General features: G+C 38.9%; 1 protein-coding gene across 4 annotated transcripts in view; it reads left to right on the top strand.

The window, feature by feature from the left end:
* The window catches only part of NPNT (nephronectin), a 76,027-nt gene that overhangs the window by 22,608 nt on the left and 25,942 nt on the right, over window positions 1–27,477 (top strand). For 3 of the 4 annotated variants that reach the window (XM_065907300.1, XM_065907298.1, XM_065907299.1), the window contains 6 exons: window positions 11,994–12,086; window positions 21,569–21,688; window positions 23,001–23,120; window positions 24,953–25,087; window positions 25,393–25,515; window positions 26,931–27,326. In XM_065907300.1, the coding sequence (XP_065763372.1) occupies window positions 11,994–12,086; window positions 21,569–21,688; window positions 23,001–23,120; window positions 24,953–25,087; window positions 25,393–25,515; window positions 26,931–27,326 (987 nt within the window). Of the gene's footprint in view, window positions 1–11,993; window positions 12,087–16,535; window positions 16,629–21,568; window positions 21,689–23,000; window positions 23,121–24,952; window positions 25,088–25,392; window positions 25,516–26,930; window positions 27,327–27,477 lie in introns of all 4 variants that reach the window. The other variant, XM_065907301.1, reaches the window with a different exon arrangement.

Raw genomic sequence — 27,477 nt, 5'->3', positions numbered from 1 at the left:
TCTGGTGTGTGATTTGGTGGGCTAGAGAACGTGGGAGAAAGTGCAGGGGATGACCTCAGTGTTGGATGTGACATCTATCAGTTCTTGTGAGACTCGGAAGTGGAGAGATGTGATACAGTGGTGGATTCCAGGCCTCGAGCTCAAGGGCCAGATCTGAGTGAGGCACCAGCTGGGATTGAATGGTCTCTTCACTTCTGTCCTACTCGCAACTTCCTTCCCCACCATCATCGTCCGTCAACATTAATAATCCTCACAACTTCCTCCATAGAAGAATAACATTAAACGTATCTGAGGACTCTGGGAGAGGGAAAATACTGTATTGTGTGTGGGCTGAAATGTTCTCTGACAGCTTTTGGTTCTTGACAAAACTTCTTTCCAATTTACCATTTTGGCCTTTAGCCGAAAGAAATGAGTAATTCAACATTTGTTTATATCAAGGGCTGAAAAAGAGAACCACTCTCTATAAACATTCTATCTTTCTTCCCCTTTTGGTTAGCTTTTTCTGTATCCCATCACTATCACTTCTAATTCTAAGCAGAATGAATTGTTGTTAGGAATGAATAGCTACACGTGTGTGTGTGTGTATGTGTGTGTGCGCGCACACGCACACACGTGCGTGCTTAGTCATTCAGTCATGTCTGAGTCTTTGTGACCCTTTGGACTGTAGTCCACCAGGCTCTTCGGACCATAAGATTTTCCAGGCAAGAGTGCTGGAGTGGGCTGCCATTTCCTACTGCAAGAGATCTTCCTGACGTGGGGATCGAACCTGCAATCTCCTGTGGCTTCTATATTGCAGTTAGATTCTTCACCAGCTGATCCATTGGGGAAGCCCACACTTATGTTAGAAGTTTATATTCTTTCTTAGAATATACTGTGATTCAGCCCTGCCTCGGGTCCTGGCTCAGATGCCACCTTCATTCTGCCTTCCTAACTTGAGTGACAGGAAGTCTCTTCTTTGTCTACATTGAGTTATAACGCTGGCGTGGCACCTGTCTCATCCTGCTCTACGTTGGGATTATTTGTGGATCTATATCATTTGTTCTGCTAGACTGTTAGTTCCATGAATCTGGGGACTGTGTCCTATACCTCTTTAGCTCAATCAGTACTTTGAAGGTATAAGGACCAGTCACTTCTATATAAAAGAAATAAAAAATGTGAACATGCTGTAATCTTACTTATCTTTAGGAAAGACAGTTTACTGGGAAAATAACTATATTTAATTTGTCTGCCTTTCTTATGACCTTACCACATATTGTATAAAAGATCTTAACACTTGAGGAAGGTTCTTAAATCAATGTACACGCTTGAAAAGACAAAGTGTCGTGTGATTGTGACATCTACTTCTTACAGTCGATTAATTGTTCGCCATTATGGATGAGATGTTGATTCTTTGAGTCTTAGTGTCTTTAAGCTGGTGACTGCCTTATCTTAGAAGGATTATGTTTTGTCTTGTGGACACAATCACAGTGGACTATCCTTGTGCTGCCAGACCGTCTCTGCTTCACACTCTCTGGCTTTGCTTATGATGCTTGTTCTGAATAAAAGGCCCTTCACCCATCCACATGGTGAATTCCTACTCATCTTTTAAGATTCAGTTCACATTTCCTCTTGCAAGCCTTTCCTGACATTTTCCTACTCCTGCCTGCCTGCTGAGAAAATCTTTCTTCTATATTCTTTTAACACCTTGTATACCTGTCATGTCTGTCTTTGTTAGGAGACTGTGTGAAATTTCAGAACAGATACTGTGTATTTGAAGAGCTCAAAGTCTAGTGGAAGAGCAAGGTAAGAATAATACTTGTGATGATATAGGATGGGGTGTGTGTGTGTGTATACATACATATATATATATAGTTTATGGCAGAGTTATGCACAGAGGTTTATGAAAGTGCTGAGGAGGGCCCCAAAATCAGAATGAGGGGCTAAAGCAAATATTATTTAAGCTGAGTATTGAAGCTGTCTAGATGTTAGTCCAGCAAAGGGAAGAACAACAGTCTGTGTAAAAGCGTGGGAGTATTGGAGTCTGTGATTTCCTGGGAACTACCATTAGTTGGTCTGTTTGTGGATGTGACTGGAGAGGAGACTGGTGGGATGGGCAGGAGTCAGATTGTGAAATGTGGTGGTGAATGCCATACAGAAAGTTTGAACCAGCATGATGAGCTCCAGCTAAGCATGAAGGGGAGTCAGTGAGTGCATGGGGAGAATGGCATGGTGAAATCATGGTGAAGCCTGTTTTTAGTGGCGGTCCCTCTAATAGCAGATGATACCTGAATTGAAGTCCACAATCCTGGAGGCAGGAAGGCCCTTGTGCCTCCGTTTATTTAATCAATCCCTTTTTGGTGGACATCTGTTTTCTAGTTTCTGTGTAAGGTCCTCCATCAGATAAATTTGGAACAATGAGTGGAGTAATGCTTTCCTTTAAAAAAAAAAAAAAAAGTGAGCCACATTGACAGAGTGCCTCACATCCTGCATTTCTGGGTACAGTCACGTTTGGTTCCATTTTAAAAATGGTTAATAAATGGCTCAACTCACTGTCTATCAGGTTCTCTTTAAACATAAGGATTTGGGTCACCGAAGGAATGGCTCAACTCACTGTCTATCAGTGACTCTTTAAACATAAGGATTTGGGTCACCGAAGGAAGTGGTGATAGTTACTTTAACACTTTCTGGTCTTTTTTGATGATTGCTCAGTACCCCTATTCAAAATTAGAGCATCATCTCCTTAGCTAAAACACATATAATTTTCACCTAATATGTATTTCATCATTGCTTGCTTGCTTAGTTATGTCCGACTATTTGCAATTCCACAGACTGTAGCCCAACTAGACTCCTGTGTCCATGGAATTTTCCAGGCAAGAATACTGGAGTGGGTTGCCATTTCCTACTCCTGGGGATCTTCCCAATCCAGGGATTGAACCTGAATCTCTTACATCTCCTGCATTGGGGGGTGGATTCTTTACCACTGTGCCACGTGGAAGTCTGTATTTCATCATAATCTCAATGAATTCTTATATTATGGTATCCATGTTTTGTAAATTTCTTTTTTTTTGAAAGAAATCTGTTAGCACCATTTCCTTTCCAAAACCTTTTCTGACTCCCTTACTTCCTCTCCTGTATCCTCTACACTTATCTGTTATTAAGATATCTTTGCTTACTTCTGTCTCTCCTCACTCATCTTCACTAGTTGAGGGTGAGGACTTGATCTCTTACTGATTTTATTATCCCTAGTCCTTAATACAGTTTCTTAGACACTGTAGCAATTCCTCTTTGTTGTTCTTATAATTGTTTATAGATTTTTTTTTTTTTAACTCTTACTATGAGGTGGGTACTGTTCTAAGTACTTTATTTGGATTTTCTCATTTAATCATCCCCATAAGCCTATGGGTAAACTCTATATGCACCCTGTTGGCTTACTACTTTTTAAGTAAAAAATGGCAGTGCTGACACTTTCCTCTGGTTCAACCTACGATCTTCATTTTAGAGCAGAGAGAAGCTGGATACTCTGCAAGGTAGATCTGGGGCCCCAGGTCTGACTCCAGCACGTGTGCTCTTAGCCCCTTCTCTAGAGTGCCCTGAGTAAACTGCAGCTCACAAGTTAAGAAATATTTGTCAGAGTGATTAAGTAATATTTGTCAAGGTATGCATATTAGCCTACTTGTGTTTATACATATTTTCCCATTTTTGTACTAGAAAACTTTCAAATCCACACAGGAGTTGAAAGTGTAGCAACAGTAAATAGCGGTGTACTTTTCATGTACAGCTGTGAACATATTACACATGTGCAGCGATGCGACATCCACTCCTCCCCCTCTCTTTCTCTCTCCCCACCCCTGCCCCCCTTCTCATCTGCACGCGCGCACACACACACACACACACACAACTAGTGAGCCATTTGAAGGTAGCTTAGATATAATGGCTCCTTGTACTTACATACTTTAGCATGCATGCCATGTCACACTTAAATTTAACATAGGTACAATAATATTATGTAGCAAACAGTCCATGATTAGATTTCCCAAATTATCTCCAAATGATTTTTATGGATTTTTTGGATCCAGAGCCAATCATAGGTGTTTCATTTAGATGACATTCCTTAGAACACTTCTAGACCTACTTTTTTGTAGATCTGAATTTTAAGTTTCCTCATCATATAGACTTCCCTGGTGGCTCAGACGGTAAAGCGTCTGTCTACAATGTAGGAGACCCGGGTTCGATCCCTGGGTCAGGAAGATCCCCTGGAGAAGGAAATGGCAATCCACTCCAGTACTATTGCCTGGAAAATCCTATGGACAGGGGAGCCTGGTAGGCTATAGTCCATGGGGTTGCAAAGAGTCGGACATGATTGAGCGACTTCACTTCACTTTAAACTTTTTTTGGCAAAAATATTACGTAGGTGATCATGTATTGTGACATTCCCATTGCACATAATGTCAGTTTGTTCTATAATTGGTGGTGCTAAGTTTGATCACTTGATTAAGAAGTCTACCAGATTTTTCCCCTGAAAGGCACCTTCTCTTTGTAATTAGTAAGTAGCCTATGGGGTGATACATTGAAACTCTTTGAATATTCTGTTCCCTAACAGAATTTCACCCAGTGAAAGCTTTAACATCTATGGATAATTTTTACTCAAATTATTTCAATCGTGGTTGTGAAATTATTTTTTCAGATTCTGTCATTCCTTCTACATGTTTGCTGGCATTCTGTAAAGAGGAGCTCTGTTCTTTTTAGAATCACTCTGGACCCATGGATTCTTTTATTATTCAGCTGTTATCAGTTACCACCCTTATTCTTCTTGGTGCTCAAATTATGCCAAACTTGTCCAGTGGGAATACTTCCAAATAGCTCCTGTGTCTTCACTTGTTTCCCTAATTTTTTGAATATGTCTTTGCTTTTTGTCACAGCAAAATAGTCCAGCCTCTCTGCTTAGCCCTGATTTTATTGTGGAATGGTATTTGGAAACAAAGATATGGATGTTTTGTGTGCTCATTGCTACTGTTAACCCTACTTAAAGAAAACCTCCCCCAAATCTACTTCATACTTCCAGATAGGTAATAACACTTTATGAAATGTTCTTAAAGTCTCATTTAGCATTAATCTAAGTTTCAGTGTTCTACTACAATGAAAACAGAAAAAAGTTGAAATTTCAAGTAAACCATAAATGACAGTGCTTTTCAGAAGATTCCTTAAGTGAAAATGGATAGTGCTTAATTATAGTCCATAAAAGTTGGTTTGAGATTCAAAGATGCAGGCACTTATTTTCTTTGGTCTACTTCAGGAATTAAAAGTTAAATAGAGATTAAGTAGACACTTGAGAAATTTGAATTGGATGTTCCCCCAAAGACAAAAATAAATGAACCAGACAGCTCTTGGAAAATTAACATTATGTAGAACAGAAATCCTTATTTATTTTAACTTCGTACTCTAAATTATCAGCTGATTGACTTAATATTTGACTGTAGTTTATGATTAGTTTAAGTTCTTAATGAAAATAATGTTTCATAAAATGTGAGAGCAAAAAAAATCATTGATTGATATAATAATATATCAGAAGAGATAACAATTCTATATACTTCATTAGTGATTCAGAATCTGGCTTCTGTACCTAACAAGCAGTGAAGTAAAAAGATAATTTTATGTAGAAATATTCTGGCAGGGTTACTTTAATTTTCTCAAATTATAGATTGTATTGCTAACTGTGACTTCTTCCTAGAAGTTTTATGCCTTGCTAAGTACTTTTATGCCTTTAATTACCTTTGATATTCTCTGTCCCTCTCATCCTTCCCTGGTTAGTATTTTCACTATAACCTCACTCTCCTCTCTTCCAAATCCACTCAAAAAGCTAGGTTTCTGGAGTTTTTCTGAATACCAAAAGAATTAGAAGATTATAAGAAATTTTTTCTGAAATCGGGCAAATCACTTAACTTTCTGTCCTTTTGCTTGTCTGCTGGTAAAATACGGATAATGTCTGTCTCTCTCTTGCCTTATATGGATATTGTGAGGGTAAATTTAATCAGTCATATAAAGTGGTTTTGCGTTCTGTATTCATGAGATCATTTAAAAGATAGTTTTTTTAATAATGATAACAATCAGAGGCACTTTTACTCCAGTTTTTACGACAGAAGGGATTTAGATTTGAAAATAGGATATTCAACACTAGAATACAGGATATTAGGAGGCTGGAGGGTTGTTTTCCTCTGGAGATCTTGGGATCCATAGGTTTCCTCTCTCTGGGTTTGTGGGACCTATGATAAAGGAAGCTCAAGGTCCTTTTCAGTGGAGCCGTCTGAAATTCTGCCTCCATTCCTTCCAGCTCCCATTAACACAGCAATGGCTTCCTTAATGCCTCTTTTAGCAACTCTCTCTCTTCCAAGGCCAGTTGCTCTTTGAAAAAGATAATCCTCATTTTATGTTCCTCTTTCCTTAAAATGAGTGTATCCATATCTGAGTTCTGTGAAGCTTGTTAGGTGTCATGAGCACTCTAGGAAATGTCCCAGTTTTGTATCCATACATCCTTCTGCCCTGCTCTTGCATACTTTATGTCATCGTTGTTTTCAAATCACACACCCTGGAGAGCAGTTTCTTTGTTCTGCTTTTAATGGTGCCATGTTTGAATAGCAACATGATGGAGACTGCAAAAATTACAAGTGATTCTTAGGATTTGAAAGACAATCTTATCTACATTAAGACAATACTTCTCAAGTTACAGCATGATACAGAAAAGGAAGATTACAAGTGATTTTTAAGATTCAGAAGACAATCTTATTTACGTTAAGAAAGTACTTCTCCAGTTACAACAACACCTGAGGTTGAGTTGGCTTTTCCCTTGCCGCTCTCCAGAACCAACATCTACTTGGGCAACTCAGGATGTTCATTTTTTTTTTTAAACAAATGTTGGCACTTGACTCCCAACTGTGATTAGATTACATAAGATATTATATAGAACTGATGTGGGAGTTTGATTTCCTCTATCTTATTTGATAACATTGTCTAACTTAGGGTCAGAAAACATTGTCCAACTCTCTGAACCCCAGTTACATCAGTTAGGATGAATTTTTAAGAGGAAAATCTTAGAGTGCAGTCAAACAGGAACATGTGCCATTAAAGAACTATGTTTGCTTTGCCAGTTGAGACTTGTTTCTTTAGTTCAAGTAATGGTTTAGGGGTTATTTTAAGCGCACTTTGGAGATTGTGTTGTAGGAATGTTACAGAGTAAATTTTGAGTGTGATATGCCCATTTGACCTTAATTCCAACATCTGATTTTGCGGGGAAAAGAATCTGTCATGCACTGACTACCTGTGATCCTCACCTGAATTTGGTTTCTTGAGCTGCTGAATCATATGTGGATGCCAGTGGTCGTCATAGACCAAATGTGGCCCAGACTCCTTGTCCCTGATCCACAGGAAGCTCAGAGAAACCGCGCTGACTTCTGATTAATCTTTAGTAACAGCATATACAGTGTTTCCTCTAAGTCAGTGTCTCATCTATATTTGTTGTTTTGAGAAGATCATTCTGAAATAGACTGCTAAAAAAAAATAGTCCACTTACTTTTTTTTTCCTTGACCTGCTGTTCACAGCGAGTTGTGAAGGTTGGTGTGTGCTGACCACTGAGAACTCACATTACCGTGAAATGGGTTGTCAAAAGGTGGGTCTGTTGACACAGAAGTTGGGAAGCATTTTTCTGTAATCTCAAGGTGGATCTGTGTTTTCTCGTCTGATTTTTAGATGTAGCAGTGAAGTTCTTTAGATACTTGTAAAGGATATGATATTGTAGGTTTAAGATAACTTGACAAGTTGTGTTTCTTGACTAAGATTCAGTCATAACAGTTCTGTCCTTGGTGTGTATCCAGCATCTGCTGGCTTGATGGTAAACACAGATTTAGTCCAGATTCCACAGCCTTGGGCTCAAGAATAGTCAGGTACTACTTGTAATTATCCTGTATTGTAATTGTACTTGGCTGCAAATAGCACTGACACAAAGACCAGTGTCCTGAAAGGCTAGAATGGCCACTTAGGGTTAATACTGTGACTTCTAGTTCAGCCTCTTTTCCGTTTTCAAGATTCATCCCGTAATCACGTAGTAGCCATTGTAGCTCAGCCATGACTTCTATATTCCAGGCAAGAAGACAGAGGATACACTAATCAGTCACCTTTTAAGGTAGCTTTCAAGTTCCAAAAGCTGCACCCAATAATTTCTGCTGACCAGAATTTAGTCACTTGACTACCTAAATATGTCAGGGAGGATAGGGAATACAATTGTCTATTGCTAACTCATTACTTAGGACTTCTCTGGTGGCTCCGTGGTAAAGAATCTGCTTGCCAAAGCTGGAGAGCAAGAGACGCAGGTTTGATCCCTGCCTGGGTCAGGAAGAGTCCCTGGAGAAGGAAATGGCAACCCACTCCAGTATTCTTGTCTGGAGAATCCCATGGACAGAGGAGCCTGGTGGGCTACAGTCCATGGGGTCATGAAAGAGTCAGACACGACATCGACTAAACAATAAACTCATCGCCTACTCCAAAAAAAAAAAGTCACTCTATTTTAAAGAAGAAGGGAAAAACAAATACTAGTAACAACCTAGCAATTTCTGCCACCAGTGCCTTTGATGACTTATACCAACTCGTCTTTTGCTCCCATCTGCTGTTCTAAGCACTTTACACCGTGTGGCCCCACAGAGCCTTGCTGCTTCCTGAGAACGCCCTTCATTGTCCTTCCCTCAGCGTTTGCTCGCATTCTGAATGGCTTTGTCTCCTGTCTCAGCTGCCTCTGCTTCCCTCTCAGGTGTTGCTCAGATCACATTTCCTGCAGGAAGCCTTTCTAGGACCACAGTCGCGGTTCCCCTCTGCCCCTCCCCCCACCGTTCATCTCATCTGTCACAGCTCTTGTTAACTTTCAGCCAACATATTAAAATTTCAAAGTTAGTTTTCATATCCTTTGTGATCCCCTCTTCCCCCTCAGTTGCCTAGTAGAATAATTGCATCTACTCAATATTTAGTACGTGTGTATTGAATTCCATTTCAGACCTAACGCTAGCAGGATAACTTAGAAGAAAGTCTTTTTGTGCAATCAGGGTGTTCTTTTTGTAAGGCAAAAAAAGAGATACATCAAATTGTGAGTATCCTAGTCTGTTTAATAGCTGTTGACTAATATATAGGTTGTCAGTTACTTCAGTGAATAGTCTGTTAGGTAGAAGTGTAAATAGCAGTTTGTTTGAAAATACTGGCTCCCTAAACATGCAGGAAACATTAACAGTCTGGGCCTCTTGGAATGAGGGCATTTGATGTGCCCGAGATTAGGGCACTCCACTCAGAACAAACAATGGAGAAGGAAGGGGACAATAAAAACCTTTATTTCTGAAAAGCACCTGTAAGTACTATAAATGGATGGACTTTAGGCTGGTCAGTGGGTCAAAAGGCAACATAGCCTGGGTGCCTCATATGTAATTGTTTGATAAACTTTTTCATGCGCTACTTTCTAAATTTATTTTTCATGTTTTAGAGATATTTTCAAAATCCAGTTATTTGGGGAGGTTTTTACCTTGACTTGCATTTAATTATTTTGAGGTGTTTCCTTTTTTCCCCCTTCTTCTTTTTTAAAAATTTATTTTATTCCAGTCTAGTTGATTTACTAATTTTTTTTCATTTACTAATCTTTTTTTTTCAGTATGGCACTTGGGATGTGTCTGTGGTAACAATTCGGGTTGTATTCATATATAATTGTTAAGATTTATGGAACATCTTTCCTTTAAATTAAAAAAAATGTTTTAACTTGCGTTTCTTTATTGGGCCTGGAACTTACATAAAGGATAGCTTGTTTCTGGGACTTCTTTTTAAAACTGCATATAAACCATCTACCAGCTATACAGTTGACTGAAGCATAATGTTGGAAGGACCTCCTAGATAGTTCATGTCTTCTCACTGCTTTCTGTTGAATGTCATGCTATATCTAAAATCAGATTTTTGTTAATTTCCCCTGTGCATTTCTCTACCACTTATGCTTGACTCTGTGCATTTCTCTACCACTTATGCTTGACTCTCTGCTCATCATTTCTTTCTGCAAGCTTTTACAGTAAATACCTATGGAGCAGCAGTAAGAATTAGTCATGGTGCAGAGTTCATTTGGGATGAGTAACACAGGCAAAAAAGGTGTAAAAGTAAGATTGGCAAAGAAGCCTGTGGCATGTTCAGCAAAGGGAGGGTTGGTGAGTCACATGAGGAAGTGTTTTCAGAAAACACCAAAGATAAAATGCAGAACAGTTTCATAGGAGTGTTAGTGTTTTGAAGGAGATGATGTTTGAGAATTGTCCAAAAATGGGAGCATCTCCCAGGATGGAGAAAAGTGTGGGCTGATATGGAAGGGAGCAGGTGTCAGGTATTGGAGACAGGGTCACTGTTGACACCCCTCCCCTTGGTCTTTAAGACCTATTTGCTCTTCACTTAGGGGTTAGTGAAGCCCATCCTGTCAACAAACATAGATCATTTTATCTGCATGTCAGACTCCAGTTCATCCTGCATATCACCACCATGCTAATATTCCCAGGTTATTTTTATCAGGTAATTCTCCTAAAGATAATGATGAAGTGTTCACTTGTTGTACACAAAGTGCATATTCCTCAGTCTGAAATTTAGGGAACATCATGATCTGGTACCACTCACCTATGATTGTCTACCTCTTATTCTTCCCCTAGTGTTTGCCCATCTCTTTGGCTTGATAAGCCTCCTCTAAATCAATGAGGCCCGTTTTGCTGTATAATTCTTCAACCTTGGATGGTCCACTGTCTTCTCTGTCTACCTGGCTTCAAGATCCACCTCAAGACCTCCTCTTCGAGGCTTTCTGTACAACTCTATATGGATATGTGATGATTTCTTCACAAATCCCACGTGTGCCACCATTTTTGCTCATAAATGTTACCTTGAATTAAAAACATGATTTCTTTGTCTTTGTGTCTAGATTGTAAGCTCTTTGAGACCAGTGACCACACTATACAATGATTTTTCTTCTATTTTAAGATCTGGTGTAGCACTATATACATATTTGGTATAAAGCAAAATTTCTCAATCTGGTACCATCACACTTGGAGCTGGATACTTTTTTTTGTGGGGAATTATCTGAGCATTGAAGGATGTTTAGCAGCATCACTATATACTCATTAGATGCTAGTGGAACCCTCTTCCCAGTGTGACTATAAAAAATATCTTCATTTGTGCTGAATGCCCCATAGACAGCAAAATAGCCCCAGCTGAGAATTACTGTGTAAACAGAATAAATTCTTATCAGTATCTTGGCAGGAATTGAAGACTATGAAAATATCTGATCGATGGTTTAGAGCGTTTTGGGGTCCTGAATGATGACAAACTCAGCTGATGGAAGATTGGCAATGTAAAATGGAACTTCCTCTTTTCTATGATAAGCTATAGGAAGCCTATTATAGATTGATGAGCAATTATGATATAACTTAAGGAAGAGCAAAATGACAGAAGTATACTTACGTTGAAGTTTCCAAAATACTGAGTTTTAGTTTCTAATTCATTTTGAACCATTTTATACTTGGAAATATCATTTCCAATAAAATATTTGTTATTTAATTGGAAATTTATCTAGGGTTCATTTTTAACTAGTATCTTTGGATTGAGAACTATGTTTTGAATCATATTTGAGAAAATCATTTTGAAATTATGGGTGCAGGTTATTGTAAAGTGATAACCATTGACAAAGATCAGTTGTATTTATATATAGTTTTCCAGTTTTTCTTCTTTTTTGGCTATTTGAATATTGTCCTCAAGTTTAGCAAAATTTCCAGCCCCAAGCAATACGCATATAAGCAATACACACACACACACAAAATACATGTGTGTGATTGTGTGGTCTAGACAGTGCTTACTGCTCACTGTGTTGTAAGTTCTTAGTTTTTTCTTTGATAATCAGACTAATACATGACAGATTATACATGGTTGACGTGCTGCTGAACTAGAAATAATGCATGATACCCTCTTTCCACAGCTGTGTGCCAGCCACAGTGCAAACATGGTGAATGTGTCGGGCCAAACAAGTGCAAGTGTCATCCTGGATATGCCGGGAAGACCTGCAATCAAGGTAGGGAAACTGTGAAAAGTAAACAATCATAAACCCTCTCTGCCCCTACCTGATATAGAAACTTAAGTTCTCATGCAGACCACTTTTCCATGACCATTGTCCCCAAACATATGAGAGTCATTTCGCTGAAAGATAAAAATCTAATAATGATAAATCTTGCTAAATTACTTAATTGTGGGGCAGGTAACGAATTTCATCCTTTCATTCACTATTAATTATGAAAATACATTTTGAAAAAGAAAATGACTGAGTCAGTAGAAGCCTCACGTCTGCTCCTCCTTGGTCTCCCACTATTTGGAAAACTTTAGCAAACTGTTAGCCTCTTTGGAACTCTCTGAGATGAAAACACTTTGATACTCAGTCAAGTAGGAGGTTTGGCTTGAAACTTTGAGGTCCCTTCCAACTCTGAGCTCTTTAACCTTTGTGATTCAATTCCCTTCAACTTTTGACCAGTTTGTAAGGTTCCTCTGAGAAATTACGATTTTGATTAGCCTAACAAGTTATTTTTAATTTGGTGTCAGTTGCTTATAAAAGTAAATCTTTATTTAGTCTTCATGATGCTAAGGTATTTTGCATATGTTACCTGTTTTTATCACTACAAAAGCATTAGGAGGTAGAATTTTATTTATTACAATTAAGCTATAAGTAATATTTCATTTTTCACTTGACAAGACATTGTATATACTCAGTGTTTTGTCCAAGTTCACAAAATTAGTTGGTAAAAGATCTATGTCAACTTAGAGCTGTTGTCTATGTAACGCATGTTCTTTCTACCAGTGTAGTTTTGGATGGAGAGAACATTGGAAATGTGATCCTCTGATTCGCTGCATTGCAAGGCTGTCAAGGCTTGTCTGTTTAATTAATTTCAACCAAAACCCTTCTACCATTCGGAGCTAAAAACAGATGTAAAGAAAAGATAGGGTTAGATTTCACTAGAAAGATTCAAAACTAAAAAGAGTAAAATTTTTCATTTATTCCTTACAGTAATATTTCCTAGCATTTTAAATGTCAAATGAAACAGTTTGTATAGGGTCTAATTGTCCCATAGATACTTAGTTGACCTCATCTGATACAGAAATGGTCCTGTTGAAATATTCTTGTTCTTCAGCATCTGATGTTCCTTGAAGCGTGTCATGTAAACTTGTGATTTATAGACATAGTTTTCACAAGAATCAGGCCCACTGAAATTTGAAGGTATGGGTAATTGTTCCTGAACTACCAGATGAAATCCATGTTAGTGAAATGTGACATGTTTTTAAACCCATTTGATTTTAAGAACCCATTTAATTTTTCCTCTCCAGTGTAAGTTCTCAAGTAGCAGCATGTTCAGTTCTGATTATTGAGTTGTCAGTGTCCATCTTAGAGTATACCAGCATGCTTCTTTTTTTAAAGTGCTGAACATAAAGCTTCGAAGGTTTCATTAATATGTCAGCACCATGAAACGTTATCCTCATGCCAGGAATGTATACAAAGAAGAGTATTAAAAGAAGCCACTGTTGAGGTTGCAGAGAAATTCATTTGAATTTATTTGCAGGAGCTACAGCAACTTTAATATGATTCAGAGACACTAAAACTATCATTGGAACACGGATCCATCTCTGGGGAACTCTGATTTTCAGAAAACTAGTTTACTGTGTACCTTTCCCTGAAATAATACCCGTTTCTCTTAAGAAAAATTGAAATATACCGAGTTGAAATCTTGCCTTCCCAAACTAAATATAGTTGGCGGGGGGAGAGGATTTTATCAGTGGCAAAGTGGGATTTTACACCTGCAAAAATAGTGAGCCCCACTGAAAATGTAATTTCAAGTTAAATCCTGAATATAAAACTTGAGTCCACAGTAAACCTACGTGTTTTGATCATCTCTCTTTTCCTTTCTTAACCATATAAGCAATTGTGGCAAGTTACATTCTTTGAGAGCAGGAACCATTTGTGGGGTCCCTCTGATTTCTTAGTTCCTGAAAATTTTTATCAAAATGATTTGCACGTGATAAGTGCACATGAAATATTTGCTTAGTGACTGTTTAATATCATGGTCCTTGGTCCTAACACCATGGGAACTGAAAGAGTTCCCTGGAGTTGTTTGGTATAGCTCTTTATGCTTTGCATCTGTGGACTGTTTGTCAGGGTCAGAGAGGCTGTCGCAGTGATCCCGGTGGAGACCAGAGAGCCCCAGAAATGTTGTTAAATATTAGAACTAAGTGTCTATATCTGCTACGTAACAAATTAACTTAGACTGATTTTATCCAGACCATACGTTTTAATAAAATGGAAAACATTCCTCATAGATATGAGAAATCAAGCAGGTTTTTTTTTTTTTTTTAAACCCAGGGTATTTTTGTTTATTTTTCGGCCACATCATAAGGCATGTAGGATCTTAGTTCCCTGACCAGGGATCAAACCCGTGCCTCTTGCAATGGAAACACAGAGTCCTAACCAGTAGACCACCAGGGAATTCCCTGGTTTCTTTTTTCTTGAGGAGAGAAATGTTAAGAAGAGTTAGACTTGAGATAAATTTCCACAGAACTGGAAATTAGCATTTGATTAAAAGTAGGTTTTGGTATAGGGCAAAATTTATATCCACTAAAAATTGTTATGAGCTGTGTACTTTAAGAACGCACCCCTGGCGACTTGCTTGAACAGCTGAGTGAACAGCTTGAACGGATGACAGGCACTTAATGAGGCTTTCAGAGCTGCCGGGGCAGAAGAGCAGGGCTGGCCCACTTTGGTACTGGCCTAATTTAGAAGCCTTGGCACAAGATTAGTGTGAACCTGCTGGTCATGGCTTGTGCTTCCCTCTGGGTCACTCTCTGGATTTGCCATAGCCAGATCACATAGAAAATTGTAGGCGTGGATGTGACCATATTCATTCTAATCTGAACTCTGGCAAGAATTTTTTTTTCCAGCTTACTTTCTCTGGTAATTTTATTCATGAAGATTATCACCCCTTCCACCCACCTTGAGCCTCTGTACCCATACAAATCCCCTTTCTCCTCAGCCAAAAAAGGATAGTATTATAGATAATAGTGTTTTTATAACTTTCCCATTAGAGGATTATTTGGGGCATGTAATGTATCATATCATTGCATATTTTCAGGAATGAAAGACATCCTGCTGAATTTACAGCATGCTTTACAGTATAATAATTTCAGAAGAAACAGTTCATAAATATCAGTTATTAATCTCTTGGCATGGTTTTTGTTTCAAATGTTGAATTCCTTATCCCAAGAAAAGAATTGGTATCTTGTACCAGGGAACCAGACAGTAAACTTTGGTAAGATGCTACTGCTGCTAAGTCACTTCAGTTGTGTCCGACTCTGTGCGACCCCGTCCCTGGGATTCTCCAGGCAAGAACACTGGAGTGGGTTGCCATTTCCTTCTCCAATGCATAAAAGTGAAAGTGAAGTCGCTCAGTCATGTCTGACTCTTAGCGACCCCATGGACTGCAGCCTACCAGGCTCCTCCGTCCATGGGATTTTCCAGGCAAGAGTACCGGAGTGGGGTGCCATTGCCTTCTCCGAATTAGGTCTAAATTGATTACCTTCCTTAGCACAATAGTCGGAGTGTTTTAATACTAAGATTAAGGTAGTTTCTGAAGGCTTTATTTTTTGAATGACGTGCGGTTTCAACCCCAGAAACCAATATTCATTTAATTTGGAAATTTAACTGGCTATTAATAATGTGATAGTCTTGAAACAGGATGTGATTGCCTACTTTGGGACCTACTCATAATATTTTGGTAAGCTAATAATGGCAACACCATTTTTTTTGCAGAAAGCTTCTAATGTATATTCTTTTATTCCCCCAGCCCTTGATATCTCAATCCTATCTGTGTCTGGGCAGGGTGTCTTACGTATATTCTAATTAAAAGTGACCTAAATGTGACATTAATTCTTACACCTGAATGAATACATCAGTAGTCTATCATGTTACTTATTTAAATGAGATCTTTATGCAGATCATAAGTTTATGCATGATTATGTAAGTTAAGGTTTTAAACGGTTGTACAACATACTAATATAGGAAAAGATATTAAGTTGGTCATTTAAGACCTAGATGTACCTAAACAGAGCAGGTTGATTATAGTCAATTTTTGTATAATCTTTGAGTTTTCTCTTCGTTGATGACTAAAATCATCTTTTTAAAAATGGCCATCTCTTTTGTGTGTGTGCTTAAAAAAGTTGATATGAGGATGTGGATTGTTAACTTACAATGTTTGTGTGTTCTTCGGAAACAAGATGGCAGTGATAAATTTTAAGAAACACAGAAATTAAAACTGACGAAGAGAAGTCAGAAGAACTAGAAACGTGTTTTTGTCAAGTATCTAAAGCATTCTTTTTGAACTCCACCAACTTTATGTAATTGTTTAATGTATACTTGCCAAGATTTTTAGGGCTAAAATGACATCAGTTCAAAGTTGACTCTTGTTACCTTCTTCCTGGTGTGAAGACGAGCACCTCCACCCAACTCCTCTTGACCAAGGCAGTGAACAGCCTCTTTTACAGCCCCCGGATCATCACGCCACAGGCGCGCCTTCGAGGGGTGAGCGTGCGTTACCTCAGGTGGCCTGCCCCCGCCTGCACGGCTTCCTGCGGTGCTGTCACTTCCGGCCGGGGCCCTGAAGGCCCGCCCAGGAGCGCCCAGCCCTCCGCGTCCTGAGCATGCGAAGCGAGTGGCAGGAACTGTCACCTGGTGCCGACTCTCTGTGCTCTGAAAAGCCTGGCGCCTCTGCTGTCCTTCCTGCCTCACGTACCCGTTGCCTTTCTTCTCTTCTGAGTTTCAAACTGTTTCTCGGAGAATCAGATGACAAAGTAGCTTCTGTTTTCTTACGTAGGCGAAGTCAGGAATTCCACAGAACCTGAGATTGGGGTTTCGATGACTTAGGCTGAATAGATTTGAGAAGTGTGCAAGTCCTCCTCCCCACCACCACATTTGGGGTGTAGAGTTTTAGGTCACCTGGAAATCAGACCATATGTTAGCTTCCCTCTTCTGGTGAACCAGCTTCCCTGGTGTCTCAGATGATAAAGCATCTGCCCGCAATGCTGGAGACCCGGGTTCAATCCCTGGGTTGGGAAGATGCCCTGGAGAAGGAAATGGCAACCCACTCCAGTACTCTTGCCTGAAAAATCTCATGGACTGAGGAGCCTGGTAGACTGCAGTCCATGGGGTTGCGAAGAATAGGACATGACTGAGCGACTTCACTTTCACTTTCTTGTGATAACCAGAACCCAGAAAGTCTGAGTTCTGGTTACAGCACAGGCCTTAGGAGGCTCTGTCATCGTGCTCAGTCATGTCTGACTCTTTGCAGTCCCATGGACTTAACCCTCCAGGCTCCTCTGTCCATGATATTTCCCAAGCAAGAATATTGGAGGGGGCTGCCATTTCCTACTCCAGGGGATCTTCCTGACCCAGCGATTGAACCAGGGTCTCTTGGATCTCCTGTATTGGCAGGCAGATTCTTTACCACTAGCACCACCTTGGAAGTCCCAAGTAGCTCTATAATTGTGAGCAAATCTTAGCATACCAATTAATAATAGAGTAATTCCTGTTCTTTTCACCTGCAGGGCTGGTGTGAGAATAGAAACACTAAAAATATTAACATCTTCATTAGGCTGGAAAGTTTTGTAGAAAAATTAAATGGCAGTATAACTTTACAGTATTTCTGAAAGACTTTTTTTCCTCCCTCATAAATTTAAAAACTTGGAATGACTGAATTAAATTCATTTAAATTATTGATTACTGCCTGTGCTCATAGGGAACTTGGTTTGGATTGAGAAATTAGGGCAATAGGATGAATTTCAGAATCACTGAAAATTTAAGGGTTAAGAGTTATGACAGTTGACATACTGAGGTCTGTTTCCCTGTGACCTCTACTTGAGTCAGACAAAATGCAAAAACTTATTAGACTTCTGAGGCATTGCATAGTTTAAGCCTCAAAGGAAGAAAAAAGAGGTCCAAATTACATTAAATGAATGAAAGATGATATTCCTTAAAAATCCATGGCATTATTTTACTCAATGAATCTCTTCCAGATTTTCAAGCTAATTTTCAGTGTCTGCATGCTAATAAAATTTCTGATTCGTTTTTCTTCCTGAAGTGTAATTATAATGCTATGCAGCTTGCGTTTTTGTCCTGGACCAGCTCCTTCCCGCTTCCCCCCTCCCCCAATCCAAGCTCCTGAATTCACCCACTTGCTTAAATATACTCCTGACTGTAATAGACACTCCTTAAGAATTGTATATATAACAATATGAGTATTTGAATGTAAGTGGTTTAATTGTAAAGTTCTGTCCTTGATGTGATAAGATAGGTACATGATAGAAGTCATTCATTTTTTTATAATAGATTTTCCTTACGAAGTATATTACATTACAAACTTCTACAGAAAGAGCAAAATTTAAGTAAATTTAAAATAAAGACACAAGTTTTCTTTCCTACATTCTTTTGTCAGCTTCCAAGAGTGATCTGAGAAATGCAATCAAGGGGAATTTATAATCTGCTATAAATTATTATCTGCTATAATCTGCTATAATCTGTTCTTTATAATCTGCTAGTTATTGTAGGAGCCGTTCCTATAAATTGGAAGTGTCATTTTCAAATTTCTGACTTAATTTGATAGTAATAAAAATGTTACAAGGCCTAGTACTCTAGAGATTTTGGAAGCAGGAAACATCAACTCAATTTTATAAGGTCAATAAGAAAATAAGGTATTAGTTCCTCAGTCATATCCTACTGTTTGTGACCCCATGGACTGTAGCCTGCCAGGCTCCTCTATCCATGGAATTATCCAGACAAGAATACTAGAGGGGTAGCCATTTCCTTTTCCGGGGAATCTTCCCAATCCAGGGATTGAACCCGAGTCTCCTGCATTGCAGGCAGAAATAAAGTACAATATAGTAACCATAGACTAGAAACTCTATAAAGAATATTGAGGAAAAGGAAGTTCATCACAGGACACCAGATGCTTTTAATCTTTTGAAGCGCCCTGCCTTAGAGTTCTAATATTTGGTAAATACTGAAAATCGTGGATAATTGTGGAATTCTATTTCGTCATTTCTGCAGTGGTTTTGTAAGGGTCAGTGGGAAATTTTTAGGAGAGACTTTCGTGTGGCAGATGGGGTGATGGTGGCAGTCATTGAGGACATGGACAGCGGCCAGCTGTCAGGGGGTGTCACCCAGCCTGTCACCAGCTGTTAGAATGCAGCTTTCTCAAATTGCTTTCAGCCTATTTGGATGCTTATGTGTCGATTTAATAACAGTAAAATAGCCAACACGTGTCTCCATATTTGCCCCCCTAAATACTCCATGTTTATTTCATTTTCCATATCATTTCATAGGTGATTCTCAGGTTTGTTTGGGTCTTTTTTATAGGAATTATGATATCTTACTGATTTTTCATTTCCTTTCAGTTTTATGATTCTTAACCCCTAAATGTATTTTTTGTTATGGGAAGGGAAAGGTAACTTTGATTGAAGACCACCAGCAACCCCAGTCTGAGTTGTAAAGACCCACCCTCATGGCCATCCTCAGGGGCACTTTATTCACCAAGACTGGAGCGGCCTCCGCTGGGGCATCAGCTTTAGTTCATGGCCATAGTGTCTGCAGACATTTCCATTGGCTTAAATATGCCTTGTATACGAGCTGCCTGGTAATCCCATCAGGAACCCGCAGAAGTTTCTGATGCTTTTTTAGAGTAAACCTAAGGGTTCTTAATTGACATGTTTTATATCCATCAATATACTTCTCTTGAGGTATGGAATTCAGTCTTACTCTATTTTTTTCTTGTACTAATCTATTCCTGCTTAGTACAGAGGAATATTTAAATCACAAAGCCTTTCTCTTAATATATTCAGATTTAAATACTATTACTATAATATCAGTCAGGGATTTATCAAAGCGAGGTGTGAATCTTCAGGGACACATTAGGCATCATAATTAACTCTTAGAACTTGAGAAAAGACTTTGACTCTAATTTTTAATAAATATTGAAATAGAAGGTATAAGAATATAAGAAGTGGAATGAATTTCTTTCTGTCTTCTCTCATTGATTTAAAAATTTTACTAATTTTTAACAATTTTTTGCAAAGTAGTTTCTTTGAGGAAATTTTTTGAAAAATATTTTAATTATGATTCTGTTTTGAATATCCTTGACTGGGCAAGAGTGTATGAAGTTTAAAAATAAAGAAAGCATAGGAGATGATGAAGGTATCTGGTTTACTTATGTAACCTCCCCAGGCTTCACCCAGCTGGGGATCTGCTTACAGTTTTGTTAAGGTTAGAAAAAAGACTAAGTCTGCAAAATAGTTTTAAGTTGGTAAAATAGTTTTAAAATTTTTATATGAAATAACTATTTGATGGTTTTAAAAAACAATGTACTTGGTTACATTAAATATATAAATATATATAGATTTTTAATAAATGAGCAGGTCAGATTTAAATTTAGTTAGGTTTGAAAACAACTTGTAACTAGATATATTTCCAATTTGATGACATGGATTAATAGATAATTAAATTAGGCTAATCAGGTGCCTTTGCTGGCAGTCCTGACAAAATAAACATGTCATATTTCTTTTTAATGAAATCTGTATTTGGGGCATTAGTGTTTCAGTGTATATTTGTCATGAGATTTATTTTCACTTGAGGCTGGAAAAGTATCACGTGAAGTTCATTAACTCCCTTCATATTGATATTTAAACCAGTAAGCCTAAAATACAGGATGATAGTCTATTATGTATTGTCCATTTGTATTTCTATATGCCCTTCCTAACTGGAGAATGAATGAAAATAATGTTGGAGGATCTTTTTTAAAGTTTATTTTGTAATTCGAATGCTTTACTATAGTAGGAGAATGAAGCTTCTTCTTTAATCTGAGATCAATTTATAGACTGTGAATAAGAGGAACCTCAACAGTGATCACTCTAATTCATTGAGCTTCTATCCTTTTAAAAAAGAGTAGCCTTTCTTTAGGAAGGTCAAAGGAGTCTAATATTAAAAATCCGTATACTTTCTGTAAACTAAGATAGGTTCACATAGTATCTTCTTTAAACAGAGACAAGAAGAAATTGAAGTAGAGTGAATCTAGTAGTATAACCCCAGATATTTTGAGGATGTTGAAGTCAGATAGATGGTGTGTGCACTGCTCTTTCTAGGGATGATAAACCATGTATGTGTCAGTGAGGAGAGTCTCCTCAACTGTCCTCTGTAAACAGAGATCACACGTTAGATTATTTAAGCCCCAGAAATTCACACAGCCTGCCATTGTTATAAGGCTTCCAGTCACCTTTGATAGGAGACTTTTCACAGCTCTAATGTGACCAGCATTAAAATGAAGACACTGTGAGCAAGCAGTCTTATGTTTACAGCTGGTTACTGTAGCTTGATTGACTTTTTCCCTTCATTCTTCAGCATAGAGAAGCATTTGCAGTGGTTCGCCATGGTGTCGAGGTTTTGTCATCCCTCTGCTCCCACCCCGTTCTTTTCAGACCTGAACGAGTGTGGCCTGAAGCCGCGGCCCTGCAAGTACAGGTGCATGAACACTTACGGCAGCTACAAGTGCTACTGTCTCAGCGGATACATGCTCATGCCGGATGGGTCCTGCTCAAGTATGTCAAGAATCTTAACTGCTTTATAAGCGCTCTGGGCTTGACTGCACGCTGCGCCCTGCGAGTGTGTGAAAGTAGCCTCCTAAGCCTCCTCCCAAGCAGGATGTGAGCGCGTGTTTGTATGTGTGCCTGAGGAGTGGAAAACCAGGATGAGAGCTGCCCGCTGTAGATGTCTAGCATTCTTTTACCATGGGTGCCAACGTCAAACTGATTTGGAAATGGTCTTCTGATGTTATTCCTAGCACACTTCCCCCTGTCTTCCACCTGGTTTTAGAACTGTTCCATGTAGAAAAAGAACCTCGGTGACCATTTGAGGACTGTTGTGCTCTCCATAAGGCTGGACAGTAAACTGTTGGCTGGTAGGGAATCCACCCAGCCTGGTTATTGGATATAAACCACCCATAAGTACCCACTCACTTCAGTTTTACATGTCTTGATAATAGTCTGAAGGCTAAGTTATGACTTTTTTCTTGAAAAACCATAGTTCAAATTTAAAAAAAGCTTATAATAACTTAAAAGTAGATTTCACATTTGTCTTTGTAAGAAAGAAATGGATGATGTTTCCTACTATCATTTGGATGTGTTTTATAAATGGACAATGGCCTAAAATTCTCTGCAGGCTGAATGTTGAATTGAGGTTGTGGTTATAGGATATCTAATAGTTAATGATTTGAATTTTATTTTTACTGAACTATCAGCTAGATCAGTTCCTTATCAGTAGGTATCAACTATCTCTAATTGGATTGCATTTTATAAAATAAAAAGGTTAGCTAATTTTATTTATCATTTCATATTTACCATGGAACTTTTTGCAGTGAGGCGAGTTTATGCTTATGAGCAAGTGGGAGGGATGCTAGAATCCTCTATCCTTGTACAACTCACTGGGAAATGTGCTGTACCTGGAGACATTTAAGGGATGGTTGAGACACTTACTTGGATATTTTAGCTAAGACCAGCACTTAATATGAGTAATCTGGAAAAATAACCTCAATTTTCTATTTGGCTTGGCCACTGGAAAAATTTCCAGATAATTTTTCTAAGTTGTACATTTGTCTTTTAGTTCTTCAGATGCATTAAGGGTCTTCCCCAGATACTAACAAAACTGGTTCACTTCTTAATCATCTCTGAGGGAAGAAGGTCTCTGTGTCCTTCCTCCTATTTTTGAGGTTTTTTTAGATTGCTGGAGCATTAAGCCTGTTTTATCTTCATTGTTGATTCAGTGTCCCTGATTTCAGGATAAGTAGAAGACCGTTATTTTAGGTCCCAGGCACGCTCTCTGTCTCTCTGAGTCAGACAGTCACTGTCTTTCCAGGTGCCCTGACATGCTCCATGGCAAACTGTCAGTATGGCTGTGATGTTGTCAAAGGTCAAATCCGGTGCAAGTGCCCGTCTCCTGGCCTCCAGCTGGCCCCTGATGGGAGGACCTGTGTGGGTGAGTTGTAAGACCAAGCATCTCTGTCAGCAGCCTCTTGAGGGTAAGGAAGAAAATGAAATGTGATGGAGGGAAGGGAAAAGGGCAGTTAAATAACATCAGGTAATTAATTGCCTTTGAGAGGATATCACGTGTCTCACAGGGGGGGACCTCCTCTCTCTCTGAAAACCTTGCGAGGGACAGGAGGAAGGTTCAGGCAGAGGAAACCACATGTGCAGAGGCAATGAAGTTCAGAGGGAGCACAGTGTTCAGAGAACAAGAAAAGCTCAGTATTTCTAGGATATAAGAGGCAGTGAGTGTTGATGCTGAGCAGGTAGACAGGGCCAGACTGCATGTACTGCGCTCAAGGATTCAATTTTTTTCCCCTGTAAATTAGGAAGGTGGTAAAGATAAGAGTGTGGGCTTCAATTTCAAACCTGGCTCTGTCATAGACTTGATATGTAACCTTAGGTAAGAGACTTCCTTTCTTTGAACTTGAGTCTTCTCATTTTTAAAATGGGAGTAATGCCACATGGAACCCTTGTGAGGACTGAATGAGATCATGGATGCAAAGAGCTTAGCATCTAGTAAGTTAACCTCATAGTACCCTGCATGTAGTAAGCACTGAGTGAATGGAGGTGTTTGGGGTCTTGAGAGGTATTTATTGAGTACTCTCTATATCCCAGATCCTGTTAAGTACTAGGCTGTAATGGACAGACCAGATTTTAATCCTTACAAAACCTATATTTTAATGGCAGAGACAGAAAAGAAAGAAATATCCAGTGAAATTACAAACAATACCAACTGTTAATATGAGGTACTAAGAGAGTGAAAAACAGAAAGGATATGTTTTAGAAAATAATGGTCAAGAGAGTCATAAAGTAAGGCCCTGGACTGCTGGCCATGTGAAGAATCAGCCAAGCAGGTGAGCATGTTAGCACTGCAGTGAAAGAGAGGCTGACTTCTTTGAGGTTTGGAAAGAAAGAAGACCATAGCCTTAAGTTCACAGTATGAGGGGTGATGGCTTAAGATACAGCCAGTGAGAGATGTGAGGACTGTTTATTATAGGGTCACCAAAGACATGGTGAGGAATGGATTCAGAAATCAAGTAGAAAGAGTTGAGAGCTTGAAGCTTGGTAACAATCCTCTTAGGTCTCGAGAGTGAAAGTCGCTCAGTCATGTCCAACTCTTTGCGACTCTATGGACTGTAACCTGCCGGGCTCCTCTGTCCATGGAATTCTTCAGGCAAGAACACTGGAGTGGGTAGACATTCCGTTCTCCAGGAGATCAAACCCAGGTCTCCCTCATTGCAGGCGGATTCTTTACCATCTGAGCTACCAGGGAACCCCTCTTATGTCTTAATAAAATCATTTGTTGGCAATTGAGTGGGAATGCTTTGGAGGGGGTAAGATTGGCAGAGGAAAGGCCAGTTTGGAGGCTCCTATAATAGTCTATCCTGGGAGAGCTTGGACTATGGTCATGGCAGTAGGTGAAGCGCAGAGTAAATGAGTTCACAGAACTTACCAGAGAAAGAAACAGCTGGGCTCGATGATTTGGAGGTTAAGGGAAATAGGGTTGTCACGGATGACTCACGTTTCTAGTTCGAGCTCGCAGGGGGATACAGGTGTAGTGCCTCCTGTGATGTGGTACAAGAGGAGGACAGCTTGGGTTGGAAGAATGAATTGAAATTTGGAGATACAGAATTTATGTTGCCTGCCAGGGCAACTAGCCGGATAACATTTATGATGAGCCACTACATCAGGCAACTGTTGGCAGTTAATTGTTTATTTTAAAATCTACTCCACCTGAACATGCGGTGCTCTTCCTAAAATGCAGCTGGCTTCTGTTTCTAGACATTGATGAATGTGCTACTGGAAGAGCCTCCTGCCCCAGATACAGGCAGTGTGTGAACACTTTTGGGAGTTACATCTGCAAATGTCATAAAGGCTTCGACCTCATGTACATAGGAGGCAAATACCAATGTCACGGTAATAAACCCCAACCATTTCATTGTGTTGTTTTTTCCTCTGGAGCGGAAAGATCTCTTAATTATGATGGTGACTGGGATGTCAAGGGCACAGGAGGTTACTGGCAATTAAATTAAGCAGACGTGAAATTCAAACTCTGGTAGTTCTGGATGCAAATGTACTTTATTTCTTCCCTTTATCTGCGATTTTACGTGAACCTTCACATTGCAAAAAAGAGACCTTTTTTTTTGGAAACTATGTATTTTTTGTGAGTCATCATATTTATCTCCTAAGTAAACCTCTTCTTTTTCTACTTCCTGATGCAGATATAGATGAATGCTCCCTTGGGCAGTACCAGTGCAGCAGCTTTGCGCGATGTTACAACATACACGGGTCCTACAAGTGTAAATGTAAAGACGGATACCAGGGCGATGGACTGAATTGTGTGTGTGAGTCATGCTTCTCTCTCAGCTCTGAATTCCAGCAGGAAATACAGGGTTACACAAAGGCCATTGCTAGAGAAGATAAGGAACAAGATTAATTATCAAAGAAATATCGTTTTTCATAGCTAGTAAAACTAGTCTGTGATTTCCACAAATAAAAATCACTTGCTCAGGTGTTTTAAAAAATTAAAGACTCAAGGATAGATTCTAATCTTAAAAAAGCATTCAGTTCCTTGACTAAACTCTCTCAATAGCTTCTCTTTAGCTGGTAAGACATTTTAGAGCCCTTCCTGAGAATTTGATTTTGTTATAATCAGAAATAAATGTTATAATCAGAAATAAATTTATCATTATCATTAAATTATAATGATGGGATAATCTGAACATTTTGTACATTTTTATTCTTCTGGTTTATGCCTCCAGTTCTGCTATAAAAAAAGCATTTCTGTATTTTCTCTATGTTCAGAACTGTTTCACTTTTTAAAACTTTATACATTCTATTTGTAGTATGGCTATGTTAGTAGATAAACATGGAAAAAAATACCCTCCAAAATGAAAGTTTCACAAATCAAAGGCCACAATTTAGCATATATTTCATGCAGCAATAGATAAATTAAAAATTTCTGTAGTAAAATATTTACTGAAGACCATGGGGCATAAAATCAGGATTAAAGGATTTTTGAAGGGTGGTCATGTAGTTATACCCCCAGTCTGGAGTAGATCATTACAGAAGATTAAATATTAATTCCTTTTGGTGAATACAATCAAGGACAAAGTTTCCACAGATGATTTTCATGATCTCTGGACATTTTTCTAAAAAGCAATTGTATAAATTAGTAAAGGAGAAGGAAAATCAAATATAAAACAATAAATAGAACATTTCGTGAGAATGTGTTTGTGTGAATTGAATTTATATAAAGTGTGGAAGAGAAAAGTATTAGTCTTTAGACAATTCTAAACATGATTTTATATTGCTAATTATACATGTACCATGGGGGCATTTAACATTGACTCTAAATATACATTTCTCATACTTTAAAATTTTAGAATATCTCCGCATTTAAAAAAAATCTCATTGATTCTTGTTTCTTTCTACTTTACAAATACTTAACTGTGTTTCAATACATTTCACTATAGAAACACAATATAATTCTTGTATACATCCACCAGATATGTTTATGTGATATGTGTTTATGAGTGTGTGTGTATATATATATATATATATATTTTTTTTTAATATACACATTAGTATTTGCTTTTTTTTTTTAAACAGTGTGACTTACATTAGGGGAATAATCTAAATGCAAAAAGTAAGCCTCATTGGCATGAGGTATTTTGATGGGTTTGTTTTTTACAATTCGATATCTTTCTTTTTAAGGAGAGATGGTTATGCACTAATTGAAATATATTTACTCTTCTAGATATTCCAAGAGTAATGATTGAACCTTCAGGTCCTATTCATGTACCAAAGGGAAACGGTACCATCTCAAAGGGCGATGGAGGACACAGTAATTGGATTCCTGACGTCAGAAGCACTAGGTGGCCTCTGAAGACACCGTACATGCCTCCTGTCGTTACCGACAGGCCCGCTTCTAAGCCAACAGCAAGGCCTACACCAAGGCCAGTGCCAGAGCCTACGCCCCCTCCACCCCCGCCCCCACCCACGGAGCTCAGAACACCTCCGCCAGCAACAGCCCCGGAAAGACCGGCCACCAGACTGACAACCGTGCCACCAGTCGCCACCACAGCGCCCAGAGAGATTACGGTTGACAACAGGATACACACGGACCCTCAGAAACCGCGAGGAGATGTGTTCAGTAAGTCATAAATGCTGCCACACTTGGGGGGATTTTTTTCCTGGTTTTTCTGAGATGTAACTGACATGCAGCATTGTAGGAGTTTAAGGACGTGCAGCATCCTGGTTTGACTTATCCTCTGCTCTACTTATCGCTCAGTTGTGTCCTGCTC

Source organism: Muntiacus reevesi, chromosome 16, assembly GCF_963930625.1.
Source record: "Muntiacus reevesi chromosome 16, mMunRee1.1, whole genome shotgun sequence".
NCBI classification, from domain to species: domain Eukaryota; kingdom Metazoa; phylum Chordata; class Mammalia; order Artiodactyla; family Cervidae; genus Muntiacus; species Muntiacus reevesi.
This window is presented reverse-complemented; position numbering and strand designations above follow the sequence as displayed.